This window comes from Miniopterus natalensis, chromosome 9 (genome assembly GCF_054644295.1).
Source record: "Miniopterus natalensis isolate mMinNat1 chromosome 9, mMinNat1.hap1, whole genome shotgun sequence".
Taxonomy (NCBI): Eukaryota; Metazoa; Chordata; class Mammalia; order Chiroptera; family Miniopteridae; genus Miniopterus; species Miniopterus natalensis.
The window spans coordinates 22,707,239-22,722,622 of record NC_142089.1 but is presented as its reverse complement, the minus strand read 5'-3'; the positions used below and the strand labels follow the sequence as shown (position 1 = coordinate 22,722,622).

At 39.1% G+C, this 15,384-nt stretch overlaps 1 protein-coding gene across 9 annotated transcripts in view; it reads right to left on the bottom strand.

Annotated features, from left to right (window-relative positions):
* MACF1 (microtubule actin crosslinking factor 1) overlaps positions 1-15,384 on the bottom strand; it is a 302,250-nt gene that overhangs the window by 45,491 nt on the left and 241,375 nt on the right. For all 9 annotated transcript variants that reach the window (XM_087820322.1, XM_087820324.1, XM_087820323.1 and 6 more), the window contains 8 exons: positions 9,072-9,233; positions 8,708-8,878; positions 7,905-8,071; positions 4,166-4,325; positions 3,507-3,833; positions 2,495-2,579; positions 1,733-1,974; positions 856-1,062 (listed from right to left, as the gene is read on the bottom strand). In XM_087820322.1, coding sequence (XP_087676448.1) covers positions 856-1,062; positions 1,733-1,974; positions 2,495-2,579; positions 3,507-3,833; positions 4,166-4,325; positions 7,905-8,071; positions 8,708-8,878; positions 9,072-9,233 — 1,521 coding nt within the window. The remainder of the gene's footprint in view (positions 1-855; positions 1,063-1,732; positions 1,975-2,494; positions 2,580-3,506; positions 3,834-4,165; positions 4,326-7,904; positions 8,072-8,707; positions 8,879-9,071; positions 9,234-15,384) is intronic.

Here is a 15,384-nt window from a genome sequence, read left to right as displayed (position 1 = left end):
TGTGTGGTTCACAAAGCAATCACTATGAACCCAAGGAGTCATGTTATATTATTTATAACACCATGGCACATAAACAGGTACATATCCTGCTACAAAGAAAAGCCAATAACTTTTTCAAGAAAGCAGGAAGGAAACTCTGGCCGGCGAGGCTCAGTGGTTGAGCATCGACCTATGATCCAGGAGATCGCGGTTCAATTCCCAGTCAGGGCACATGACTGGGTTGCGGGCTCGATCCCCAGTATGGGGCATGCAGAAGGCAGCCGATCAATGACTCTCATCACTGGTGTTTCTCTCTCCCCCCACCTTTCCTTTCAATGAAATCAATAAAGACGTTAAAAAACAAAAACAAAAAAAGGCAAGCAGGAAAGAAAAAAGATAGAGGGAAATATGACACCTGTGTTTACTGGGAGGGTTCTATTTTGGATGGCTCTGCTATTCTGGTTGACATATTTGGTAGTAATTATAGTTCCTGGTTCCTTCCCCTCTTCCATTTAATACTAAAACAGTTGAGTCAAACTAAGATTGTGATGCATTTGGACCTTTTGGGTCTAGATATTATCTACTCCCATCACTGCCTGCCTCTTAGCAGATCACAAGTTAAGGAGAGGGCTCACAGACTCTTCCCAATGTTCTCTGCTTGAAGAGGTCAAGTATTTTGGGTCAAATCAAATACATCTTCATTCACATGCCTTTACCCAAACAGTTCTGATCACTGAAATAATTTGTTGCATTGGATTTACCTTGATCTCGCTTTTCCTATTTCTGAGCCTAAATTTACGTCGGTCATAGTTTTGTGTCTCATACACATATTTCCACGATCTAAAATACTAACGCAGAGGTGTTTATAAACATTACCTGTTGTGATCTCTGAATAGCAGCATCAATTTCATCCACCCTTTGTCCAACAGTGTCACTGACCAGCTTGTACTGCTCGTTGGCATCGGACACAAGTTTATCCAGCCCTTCTCTGGCTCTCCAGGGCACCAGCTCTAACAGTGCACGGCTCACCTCATTCACTGTGTCCAGCACCAGCCTGTGCTCCATGACCTCCTTCTTTAATTCCTAAGGAGGGGAAAAAAGTTTTCAGGCCAGACTTTGCTAAATTAAGCACATTAGCAGCTGTGCTGGGTGGAAAGCGGTATCTCTGCCACACATCCCAGCAGGGCTTTGACCTCCTTCCTTTACCTATTTTTTTATTGTCTCAGATTTTTCAATCATTCCAAGCCTGACTTTAGGCTTAGCTTCTTCTTAGAATGATCTGCAAGACTTCTTGAGCCAGACTGTCTCAGCATAAAACAAATAGTGCTTTATTTTTCCTCCTTACTTCAATAGAAATGATAAATAGTGCTTTATCCTTAGGCATTAAACTCAGTAAGTACCTATTTCTGTGCATCCAGAACTGCACTAGATCCTGCAGCAGAACCAAACATAACCATGAAGCACTCTTTAGAGAATGAATCATGAAAGTAAATTTTAAAATGTTACATACAAAGCAAACTTCCTAGGGATTTGAGATTCAATCTTTTTTCTTCTTCAGATCATAACAAGTGGTTTTATATCTGTCTGCCTTTATGTCAAATCTTACTGCCCTTGAGTAAACAAGAAAGGAGGCAGGCAGAAATTTTTGGTTTAGATTTAACATAGAGAGAGTTAGTGATGAGACTTAAGAATTTAAATGTTAGGATTCTAAGAGGGAAACTTTTTCCTTTTACGGTGTGAAACGACAGCTTACCTTCTGTCTTTGCTGAAATTGTGGTATTTGCTCCCCTATGGGAGACTGTCCCCCACTGGCTGCCAGCTCCTCCTCCACCTCCCTCAGCCACCCAGTCAGTTCCTCATAAGTAGAATGGAACTTGGTGGCCAGCTGCCGGGCTTGCTCTAAAGTTCGGAGGGCCTTGGAGCTAGTGACTGTGATATCTGCATAGCGAGTCTTGATTCCATCCAGTTTCTCTTGGATAAGCAAAACCTCTTCACCTGTGGGAAACCGCACACAATTATTCATACTTAAGATAACATGAGGGAGTCCTTTAATCCCCTTCTTCAAATCCGAACTTACATTTTATAGATGTTCCCTCCCTATGACAGTGATTTCACCTAGCATCCCACAGTAAAGGAGGAGGGAAGTAAACCTTTTAATCAATAAAAGCCACTTCTGAGGTTATCAAGATAATCAACTGCAGGTGTTTCTAGATGTACCCTGAACCTTTCAGTGAATGCTGGCATTCAATATATTGGAGGGCAGGGGGAGTGATCATCTCTAACTAGAAGTGAGACACACAGTCTTTTAGTTTTCAAAAGGTTTAGCAGGAAACAGGAACCCAGACCATTGCCTCCAGGGGCAGGGATGGGGGGACAGACGGAACATGGGAATATAATGAGTGAAAACTAAACTTCTATATCCAAAGAGAAGTGGCTGATGCAGGGTGCGTATTTCCCTAGTTTATGAGTGTCTGTATACGTACAGAGGTGCTAAGAGATGCACTTTTCAAAGTACCTGTGGTTTGTTTTAGAAGAGCCTGACCGTTTTTAATAGCCTGATCTACATTCTTCTTTCTAGTAACAATTTCTTCATTTAAAGCCTGAAAGGAAAGAATACCATTAATCCTACAACTATGACATGACAAAGGGAAAGAAACGAGACCTTTAAGTTTAAACATCAGTTATTTGATTCTTTCATTATCTCTTTGGTTACACCATTAATTACATAAAATAATTAAATCAATACTGATAGGCAAGCTTTCCTTTGCAGTGGATGAGAAGAGTTTCAGGATTAAATCAACTTTAGCAATCTATTAGTACCAAACCAGAACGCAAGAAAGGTATAGTAGAATTCAGCAAAAATGTCTACTATGTCTAAAAAAAAAGAACAAGGCAGAAATTTCAAAAGAAGAAAGTCAGCAAGAAACAGGCAGATTTAAATCCTGGTTAAACACTTTCAATATTTGAAATCAATGAAGCAGAAGAAATGTAGATTATCTAAACCACCACCACCTCCCCCCTGCTTTGCCTATTTTTACCATACAAAAAGAAATCTCATGAAATGGAATTTCATGAATTTCACTTGATGAAATTAAGAGGGCAAATTATTCTAAGATGACGCAGAACCCTGGGAATTTGAGCATATAAATTCCAGAAATATTTAAAAAGTTATAGCTATATGATCAAACTCTGGGAACTATTCAGGTATTCTGGTTTTATGAAAGCTTCTGTTCAAATAGAAACCAAGTGATGTGTTACCTAATGATGTAAAACCTGAGTTGGAACTGAGATGGCCCCCTACTACACTCTGGATCACCTTCTAGAATTATTGATTCAATTTGTTAAGTACAAGCATTCCCATGGACTCATTAGAAAACAGATTATTTCTAAACAATAAGTCTATTAAGTATGCATTTGGGTATTAAGTTGAAGTGTTAGGAATAAAAAAGAAAGGAAATGAAGAGAAACAGGAATCAAAATTACAAAATAACTAGTAACATAAACAATAAAATGGAAAACATGAATACCAGGTGGTCAGCATGCTGTTTCTGCAGGACATCCTGTCTGTAATCCTTTACGAACACTGAACTGAGCTTGTCCTCAACCTCAGCCAGCCAGTTGAGCACCTCCACCTCATCCTCCCCGAACAGCCTAGCGTTAAACAGTGCTTGTTCAAGCAGGGCTGCTTTCCGACAGCACCGGTCTTGAATCTCACTGTATCGGGCCTGCAACGAGTCTAGCTTTTCTGAGAGCACACCCTGTTCTGCAGAACATGTCAGGGAGGAGAGGGACTGCCCAATTTTGACTGCCTGGTGCACATCTGTTGCATGGCTTTCTATTTCCTCCTCCAGAGCCTGGAAATCCAGATGGAAAAAAATGAGTAACAGAAACAAAACAAATGAAAAGTAAACATGAAACAATGAACAAGTGATGTAATAAATTAAATAATAACACAAAAGGTTTACCTACTGAAGGGCAAAAATAACACAATAGCCGTTTTTTCCTGATGGTAGCCTATTAGTCAATATCTATCAAAGATGTGACTACTCCAATTAATAATTTGACCATGTTTTAAACTTTAAAAAACCCCACAAAATACACCTTATAGCATGTTGCAGGCAGTTTTCTAATTTCCAGGATTTCTGATTCCAGTTCTTTGTTTTTATTTACCATAACTGCTTCCTACCTTGTGCCGAATGATCTGCTGCTGTATTTTGGCAGTCTGAGTGCCAACAGGTTCTGAGTTAGCAAGCTTTTTCTCTGTGACAGATAAGAAGTCAGAAATAGGCTCAGCTGTTTCATGGAATTGTTTGGCCAGAACCAGGATATCTTCCAGCTGTTTATGCCTACACAAATATACAGAACAAGCTGCTAAGGCAAAAAGTCACATTAAGATGGATAACAGTACTATATTCAGTAAAAGACCAAGCTTTACCAGGTACATCTTAAATACCAAAAATAAACAGAACACACATATATCGCACTCTGCTGTTTTAAAGGTTTTCATACTTATTTTGATTCTGTGATAACCTAGTAGTGTAGGCAGAGTAATTATCCCACTATTACAAAAGAGAGAACCTGCAGGCCTACAGAAAGATTTGTTTAAAGCGCTCAGTGAGTAGAAATAGTACAATGAGGATGAGAATCAGACCTTCTAATGTTCTTTCTCCTATGGAATGTAGCTCATGCATCATCTGAATGTGAGACCAAAATAAAGTTTAAAGGAGTCGAAAAATCATCAGTCCTCATTTTTTTCCTCTCTGTCAGTACTACCTTCACTTGTGAGTGAAGAGAAGAGAGCATTTGAAAAGCAAAGGCAGACTATGCACTAGAACTCCCTTCTTACCTCCCCAAATCTAGTAAAGCTTCTAGTAATTTCAACCCTAGAACATAACTTTGAGTCCAGATTTAAGGAAAAAAATGACCTCAGACTAGCTAAATTTGCCAACACAAATGGCAAAACTATAAACTTTATAGCTCACTTGGAATCTTAAATCTTATTTAATATAACACCCATACTAAAGCTTGGGTTTCAAGTTCCCTATAGATTAAAACAGCAGATTACAAAGGGGAAAGAAAGTCTGAATACTGGAGGCAGTCTAATAAAAACCACCACAGAACTCTATTAGCACACAGATTAATAATAAAGGCCATGATGATGACTTTGAATCATTAAGAACAGACTAAATGCTGTCATTTGAAAAGGCCCAGGAGTATAGGATTCCCTTTAGTTCAGCAAACCTTTACTGGACAGATACTTTGTGCCAGGTTCTATGGACATACTTTTTTTTTAAATTGACTTTTAGAGAGAGAAAGCTGGGGGGGGGGGTGGTTACACATACATCAATTTGTTGTTCCACTCATTTATGCCTTCATTGGTTGATTATTGTATGTGCCCTGACTGGAGATTGAACCCGTAACCTTGGTGTATCGGGATGATGCTCTAACCAACTGAGCTACCCGGCCAGGGGCTGGATAAACTTATTCTAATAAGAAATTGTTTAAATATAAAGATTTGCCATTATAATTATCTGGAAATTAAATTATGTTTGAATAGAAAGGAAAACATATTTTTAGATGCCATTTTTAAATGTCAACGTAGAATTTCCTTCTTTATGCCAGCCTTCAAAATATACCTTTAATTAATACAACTAAACATATTAAAGATTAATATTAGACTAAAATTTCATTTTTTAAAAATTGCCCTTGATTTCTATGTCTTTCTGACCCATCTCTCTAATTTTGGAACCAGAAAGTTTGAAGAACTCATTGTATACAGAACTTGGGGCAGCAAAGAGAATAGCTAAAATAATTTAGAGGCATAAAAAATCCAGTACTAAAAATCTAAGTAAACCCAGACAGTGTGGTTCAGTGGTTGAGTGGTCAACCCATGAAGCAAGAGGTCACGGTTCAATCGTGATCAGGGTACATGCCTGGGCTGCGGATTCGATCCCCAAGCAGGGGTGTGCAGGAGGCAGCCGACCAATGATGCTGCTCTCTCATCAATGTTTCTATCTTTCTACTCCTCTCTCTAAAAAAATAAAAACATACTTAAAAGAAATATAAGTAAAAGTCTGTAGAATGCCTGTAACAATGAAGCTGCTCTCGGCATTCCCTTAAACAAAGGCCCAGAAACAGTGAGGCCAGGAGGGTGAAACTGGGTGGGTGGAAGGCTAGCCGTAAAAACATAAATCAGAAACCAGTCACGGCCTAAGTGAGTATATGGGCCCAGGAGGCAAGCACCACATGGAATAATGACCACAGTACACGGTACTGATAAAGAGTTACGGCAGTTGGGAGGAAGGAGAGGTTACTCTATGCTTAGGGAATAAAGAAAAGCTTCACAGAAGAAGGGAAGATGGCCAAGGTATTCCATGGAAGGCGCACCACCATCAGCCAAGACAATGAGGAAACTGACAGAAGATACTGAAGAACAAAATATGATTTTCTTTACCTATAATATGAAGACTGAGAAGAATAGTGAGAACTAAGAAAGGTAGGTTAAGGCCAAATAGAAAGCTTTGAACACTGGGTTAAATAGTTTAGATTTTATTTATAGGCAACAGGGAGTCATTAAATGTCTTTGAGCATGAGGAGAGGTGAAGGCCTGAGGGTGAGTGGCAGCAGAGTGGTGAGTGATGAGTGATTAGTTAGGAAGCTGCCTCAGATGAGCTACCCTATGTGAACTAGCCCAAGTGAGAGCTCATAAGCCATGAACTAAGGTATGTGAGTGGGAAGACACCGTAGAAGTAAAATGGACAGAATTTAGCATTCTGGTTGATGTGATACACAAAGTTGGGGTAGGTGGGAAGGGTAACAATGGGGGTAATGTTTTAAGCCTAGTTAACTGAAAGGTTAATGGCAATATTGGTGGAAATGGACACAGAGAGGAGAAAAGCAGTGCAATTTGGAAGTAAAAATAAGTGTCTGAGTTGCAAAACCCAGGTAGGAAATAAGTAAGCCATCCCTCACTGGTGGCTCAGCTGGCTGGAGCATCGACCCCTGCACCATGGTTGTGAGTTCAGTCCCCAGGCAGGGCACATACACGAGGCAACCAATGAACACAGAGCTAAGTGGAACAACAGGTTGATGCTTCTTTCTCCCCGCACCCCCCCAAATCAATAAATAAAAATGAAAAGAAAGAAGCCAAGAGCAGGCAGAAGAGGCTGAAGAGGAAGTTATTTGAAGACTGCCATAGGTTACCTAGACAACTGAAAGGTTAAAACAATAAATGACCAACCCTACTACTATCATTGATTTCTGATTAGCTAGCATTTATTTTTAAAATTGGGGACTGTATAGGCTAAAAGTAAAGACACCTGTGTGACTTATTAAACTCAAGTGACATTGGGGTAACTTACAGCTGTGGAAAGAGAAAGTACTGCCTTGCAGGAGAAAAGTACACTGCCTGTCCTTTGGCCATTTATTGAAGAAAATAAAGTTTGTGCATTTCTTGAATGCATATGTTTAACAAAACCACAGAGCTCTGCGATGCAAAAACATCTAATATGAGAATAAGCTGACAGAAAAGAAGTAGTATAAATTTCAATTCCAAGTACCAAAAATATTATTTATCAATATAAAGGAAAAGATCTGTTTCAAACACTCAGAAAATAACTGGCTGGTTGTAGGAGTCTGCATCTTGTCGTTTGGAACCACGATTATGCTGCAGCAGAATAACACAGAGCAATGAGTCTTCTAGTTCTCAGAAATTTATGGAGGAGCTGAAGCTCATTTCCTGAGAGTTTTTCTCATTATGAGGATCATCTCTAAGAATGTATCCCTCCCTCAAGATAAAAGCCCTTCAACATCTTCCAAAGCTCTGTATGAAGCACCCAGGAGCTTTTGGGACACCTCAGAGATAAGTCAAAAACAGGACACAACAAACCTCCTCTGACCCATTCCTAAAACCCCTTTGGCTTTACCTGGCTGCTGCCTTGCTGAGTAGTCCAGTCCATCTACTTTCCAGACTCTCCAACTGTCCTGTGATTTTCTCTCCATCAGCCAGCTCAGCTGACTGGGCTATTCTGCCTCCTTCTGCTTGAAGCATGTCCACTGTGGCCTTTCGATCATCTAGGAGTCGCTGGAGCAACTATTGTACACGTTTAAAGACAATGAAAAGTGAGAACATGGGGTCACTTTGAAATTTGAAATAAGAATAAAAAAACAAACAAAAAATCCCCAATCCTCACCCCACCAAATCCTAAGCATAACTGAATAACAGAAGGTTTTTTTTTTCATCTTGAGGCAAAAACATAGTTCCTCCTATCCACATAAACTTCATACACTTAAGTTTTTAAATGGAGCAGTGACTGCGGCTATGTGACTAACAGGAAACTTATTTTGAACCAGGAGAAAAATACACTGAAATGAAAATTAAGCCAAAAACCCCCCCAAATCGTATCCAGACAGAACCTTATACATGATATATACATTAATTAGAGTAGCGCTGACTCTGTAAACACCAGAAATCTTTGAAGATAAAGGTGTGACTGAAATATTGAAATGGGATACATGAACATGTAAAAAGGTTCAGCCCAGTACATGCCACAGGAAGCTAGTACATTGAAGTAAGATGATAAAAATAAATTCCTACTTTTCTTTTCAGGATCAAAGTATGTGAGGATTCTACTAAAACTCCTGAACACGCTCCTTGAACTACAAGCAAATGTGTTGTCTGCCACTCCCTGCGGCTGTTCCAGTTCACTGTCCCAACATTCTCACTTACCTTCTGTTCTTGGATCTGTGCTTTCACCACTTTATACTCAGCAGACGGAGGTTTCTGATTGGCTATAAGCTCCTCGGTGTCTGCCAACCAGCTGAGCAACGGCTCCAAGGCATCTTGAAATTTCCCACAATGCAACAAAGCCTCCTGTAGTTGTGCAATTCTTTGTGCAACCTGTATCACAGACATGCAGGCTCGTCATGAGGAGAGCCTTTTTGATTACTGCTGACTCCTTTTCATAACTACAGATTACAACTGCTAAATTTTTATTTACGGTCAGAGAAATCTTAGATTTAGATCTAAGGTCTTTGCTTTGTCCTCCATTCCCAGTACATTTGTAATTCCCTGTACTCCCCCCATCACTTACCTTTTTATTTAGTGTGTTCCATCGAGCATTTATCTCTTCCATGTCATGTTCCAAACCCTGCACATCACAGTTTTTTCCAGCACTCTGAATCAATCCCTGGCCAAGTCCATTCACCTGCTGTAATTTCATCTGAAGAGGATCCACCTGTTCTTTCTGAAACATCTAGATAATTGTAAGCCAAAAAAGATTTAATCTAAAGGCAAACAGACCCTCTACAACACAGAGTGACAGGCTATTTTGGGAGATTTGTGATTTAACAAAGGAGGGCAGGAATGAAAAGGGAAAACAAGCCATTTGTACAAGGAACTATTAAGAAAACATGTGGTTTCATATTTTAAGACAGCCTCCTATGGACAAGTAATTACAGAGTTATGGCACTACTTTGGTCTTGAACCCAATGGACAGCTTTTTTTTTAATGTTTGTTTAATTTTTAATGCGAAAATCTATAGAGAAGAGAGAACCATCAGCTTCAAGACATCATAAAAGTAAATGTGATGTACAGTTATCAATCCGAAAAGGGAAGAATGATAACAAATGACTACTATTTAAGATTAAAAATACCTTGGGGAACAGCTTTAAGTGACCACTGATATATGCAATGCTCTTCTCTGACTAGGACTAACAACTCAATTAGCCAAAACATATTAATAGTATGAAAAATGCCAACCTCATAGCTTAATCCCCCTGTGGCGATTTAACTCCACTCTGTTCCAGGGACATAGACCACACACAGATAATAATCTTGAAACAGTATTCCCCTGATCACAAAGGGGACCGGGCCAATAATACTGGGAAATGTCCTCAGCAACTTCAGACACATAACTCTGAGTAAGATGCAGATATACATACAATATTTAAAAAATGATACTGTATATCCACGTTCACCAAAAAACAACAGAATTTTAAAACAATGTGAACAAGTGTAACAAGCAATGTGCATGTTTCTACTGCAGTTAAGCTTCATTATGACTTTGAAATTTCTAAAGGAAACAAGGAGGAGAGAATAGTACTTTTGCCACTTGAAGGAAAAGAATGAAATAAATATTTGTCCCTAAGATCAGATTTCTTTCAATCCTCAAAGGATAAAAATCGGCCATATTCCACTAATCTGGATATTTTTCCACTCTTTTTTCTTCTGTAAAAAGTTCCTTCAGTTTCAGTGAGACAGGTGAGTCAATTAAGATTAAAGGGCGAGAGAAAAGGAAGAAGGTAAAAATAACTAAAAAAGTGTTTAAGTTTGGGTGAGACTAATTTTGGCCTATATGAGACCACAGATCACTCTAAGATTAGGAAACTGATTCCAGAAAGAATGGCCTATGGCTGGATAAGTGAGTCACCAGGGAGGAAAAGCCCAGGGAACACTAAAAAAGGAAGGTTACAAAGGTAATTACCAGTGGGCTTCATTTTATACTATAATTTGATTACACCATATTTTGTTAGGCAACACTACAAGGCAGTTCAGCTAAAGATGACTATTTCCCCTCAACAACATGGTTTCCAGAAAAAGCAAGAGCTATGATTCCATTTTGTATTAAAGATGTTTTCACTGAAGAAAAATTGGAGAAGGAACAAAACAAAACACAACTCCCGTTTTAAGTTGCCGGGGTGCAACAAAATGGGGTGGTGGGGCGGGGCCAAAGGTACAGAGGAAAGATGTGGAGTTCACTGAAAAGCCCCCTTTTACCAACAACCAAATCCTGTCTCACACTATGAGTGACACTTATATTCTTTCTGTGCTAATAAGGTAGCCCGCAACTCCACGTGGCTATTTAAATTAACTAACAATTCCGTTCCTCAGCCACACCAGCCACATTTCATGTGATCAACAGCCACGTGTGGCTAGTGCCTACTGTACTAAGCACAGATAGAGAATATACCCACCTTGGCAAGAAACTATTGGATAGCGATGTAAATGGCACAGGAAAGTAAATATTTAAATAGCTCTATTATACAAAAGAGATTAAGACAATTTTTTTGAAATTTGAATTTACTTTATTTATGAACATTTCTTATAGAAGCATTAGAGTTCTTCCTCTGTTTCCCACTTTCTGTCTATGGATTATGTTGACAGGTATGGGTATTTTTATAATCTTTTTTCAGTTTTAAAATATGTGAAAGCACTTCTAAGTAAATGCTATCTAAATATTTATTTTGAACACAAGTGAACAGAATGTTTAAAAAAGTAAATTTGAAAACACTTGCTCTCTTCTTTCAACTCCCAAATAAAGCTGTTTTGCAAACCCAGTGCTTTTAGACACGTTAAAATTCCTACTCCTTAGCGTTTCAATGGGACTGTGCCATGTTATTAACTAACCAGGGCTGGCAGACATTTCCCACAGCAGAACACTAGTAAAACTTATTGCACGGATGTAAGATACGAAAGGGACATAAAACAGAAAATTTCCCAAAGAATGTCTTAAAACAGTTTTTTCTTCGGTAATGCCATATTCTCTCAGTTTTCATCCTGACTGGTCCTTTTTGATGTCCTTTGCTCTCTTCCTCTTTCTCTTCTAGGCCTCCAAATGTTAGTGTGTGTGTGTGTTGGGGGGGGGGGATATAAGGGTTGTCAGTCCTGGAAATTCTATCCATTCCTATGGCTTTAAATGTTCACCATGATAAATACTTATGACTTTAAAACTGTATATACAACTGCTTTTTTAATATTGCCATACAAATGAATCACAGGCATCTCAAACCTAACCACTCCAAAAGTGAACAGTACTTTCTTCTTTCCTCTCCCCCCAAATCCATTCTTCCCTAAACCAACAATTTACAGCTGTCCCTATCCACTCAGCTGTACAAAGCAGAACCTAGACACCATCCTCGATTTCTTCTCTCCCTCCCAACATAAAAGCCATTATCAGGTCTTGTTGAGTCTACTCCAAAATATATCTTGAATCCACCCAACTATCTTCCAATCCTCTTACACCTCTCTAGCCTAAGCAACCTGGATAATCGCAGTAGCCTAGTGGCCTCTCTCTGTTTTTGACCTCCTAAATCCATTCTACACACAGTAGCCACTGTGATTAAAAAAAAAAAAATTGCAAACCACTCAGGGTTTTCTGTATTTATGGCAATTATCTATTATAATACAAACTAATAAAATATAAGACAGAAGAAATCTGAGATTTATAAACCCCAAATAGTGTTGAGAATGTTTACTGTCAATGTGGACCAGTTTTCTCTATCCTTAAGCTGAAAGTAATCTTGAAAAAATTTAAATGTAATAATTTCACACCCCTAATTAAAATTTTTCAATAGCCTCTCATGGTTTGTAAGGTACAGATGCTTTTGAAGATGTCCTTCTAAGTCCCTGCGTCACCCGGCCCCCGTCAACCTCTCTGGATTCACTTCAGGGCACTCTTCCACAACCCTTGGTCACTGTGGTCTAGCCACTTGGCCTTTCAGCTCCAAGACGACAAATTCTTCCTAGCTTCCATTTCCTTTGGGATGCTCTTTCCTCTGACTCCTTGCCTAAGTAACTTACTTTCATTTACCCTTCAAGTTTTAGTTTTAAAATCCTTTCCCTGATACCACAATTAAAATTAAATACCCCTCTTATTTCTTATCCATTGAATAAGTGAATCGTTGTACAGAAATAGTGTTAGGGAAAGCAAACAAATCCATGAAAGTTCTGCTGATCAGCTAAGCATTCAAACACTGAACTGAGATTCTAGGGATCTCCAAGTTTTGCTTAAAGACTTTTGGGGCAAGTTTTAACTTTATAGAACCCCTATTTCATACAAAAGGTTTTTTTTCCTCCCCAGTGATTGGAAATAAGACTAAGGAAGTCTATAAATAAGAGTCATTTAAATAATCACAGATTACTCTCACTGGGCCTAGATCTCACAATAGAAACAACAAACAGATTCTGACATTTTGCTTCTTCTACCAAACTCTCATTATTGCTATTAGGAAGCTTATATCTATTTATTTATATTTTTTAAAAATATGTCTTTCTTGATTTCAGAGAGGAAGAGAAAGGGGCAGGGAGAGAGAGAGAGAAACATCAATGATGAGTCATTGATCGGCTGCCTCCTGCAAGCCTCCCTGACTGGGGATCGAGCCCAGAACCTGGGCATGTGCCCTGACTGGCAAGGAGTCAGAGGGAAGAGCATCCCAAAGGAAATGGTAAGCTAGGAAGAATTTGACATGTTAGAACTAAAAGGCCAAGTGGCTAGACCACAGTAACCAATCTCCTGGATTATAGGTCGAAGCTCAACTGCTGAGCCATGTCGGCCAGGCAAAGCTTACATCTACTTAAACCATGTATACATGTGGACATCTGTACATACACACACACAGAGGATCTAAAGCAGTTCACTCTAAGTCACATTCTGGGTACAATCACTTGTCAAGTTCTAAGTGTTTATGTATAAAAATTACAGGTTCAATTGCCTCTAGAAACCCTTTCAGAAGAAATAAAATCCATACAGTTCTCATCTTGGAAAAACTTTTTTCACCAATTTAGCAAAATTTGTATACTCATGTTACCTCTATAATGACATTTGTTTTGTTTCAATAAATATTTTCAAAATAGCCTCTCTACATTCTTATTGGTTAACAGTCCTGGCTATGGCTATGAATTAGATTTCTCCTTCTGTACACAGAGGTAGGCATCTTGCTTCCAGATATTCCATAAAGTACCACACTTCAAAGATGATGAACTACCTTGCAGCTAGGCTACTATTTCCTCCTCCTGTAATTTGTAACAGGCAATGTGTCATAAAATGACTACCTACTGTAGCTGGAAGAATCCTTAGAGACTACCTAGTTCCACCTACTCATTTTTGTAGATGAGTAAACAAAGATATCAGAGACTGATAGTAAGGGTTTCCCTGAAAATTTTCCTTTATGCAGATTTGATTGGGTCCTTATAAAGTTAATTACTGTATTCCACTGATTATTGTTGTATGCTTTATACTAGAAATATTCTGTATAACTAATAATGCCAGTGACTTTGGACAGGTTACTGGGATCTTGGTATTAATCCTGAATTCACTAAAACTCAGAAAACTGAATCAAATCCACCTATCTAAAAGGTGATGCATTCTAATTTGATGGAATGATACATTACAAAGTAACTGGGGAAGCCCGAGGTGACACCACTACCCCTAAGGAGGACATGTGGCAAAACTGGCAACTTATGACTCACCACCATCACGATTTTTTGTTGCTGGTAGTTGCATGTTTTAATGGTACGGTAGCCAGCTAAGGCTGCCCTGAAAGGCTGCAATGGGGTGGATGAGAGAACTCTTTCTTCCTTTCTTTTTTATTTGTTGATTTTAGAGAGAGGAGGGAGGGAGGGAGACAGGCAGACAGACAGAAACATTGATTTGTTGTTCCATTTCTTTACACATTCATTGGTTGATTCTTGTACGTACCTTGACTGGGGATTGAACCTGTAACCTTGGCATACTGGGACAATGATCTAACCAACTGAGCTACCTGGCCAGGGCAGAACCCATATTTCTTCTAGCATCCAATGGATATTCAGGAGATTGATTCTCATTCAGCCAGTCTGTCAACAGTGAATGCCTTCTACAAGGAAGGTACTGTTTTGGGTCCTGAGGATGGTGTAAAATGAAAACCACCTCCAAACCCAGTAATTCCTAACTGTATTAGATTAGAATAAAATTTTAAGTCCTTCACTCCACTGCTTATCACTGACCAAATGACACTGAGCAGTGAACTGTAATATTTGCCAATCTCAAATCCCTTTGACTAAGAGTGCTCACAGATGTGACCACTGTTCCCAATAGCTTCCTAACATAGTCTATTCTCTAACATTAAGAATTTCAAAATCTTGGAGTTAAGGGAGACCCAGGAGAATACTTACACAACTCCCTTATTTTATAGGTTAAAAAACAAGAGGTACAGGAAAGGAAAGCGACTTGCTTCAGGACACAAAGTGTGACAAGATGACTGAAATACCTCTTTTTCATAAACATAATTATGACTTATTCCATATTTTAAAATAACAATACATCTGTATTCACACATCTGTATACTGCTTTAATCCAACATGCTTTGGTGAATTTTTCAACTAACCATCCTATCTGAAGGGAAGGGGGATCTCGAAGTGACAGGAGCCTACACACTGATGCTGTAACAGGTCACCACACTCTATCCTCCTCATCTTCGCAGGGCTCTGCTCAACAAAGGATGGAATTGGGGCTCAGAACATTTAGCTCATTTTCCCAGAGTGCTCAAGAAGTCCCATGTCTCACACTAAAGCCTATGCTCTAGCCTCCACCTGACTGCTGACATCACTGATCAATTAGCAACCTCTTGATGTAGCAAAGAACATGC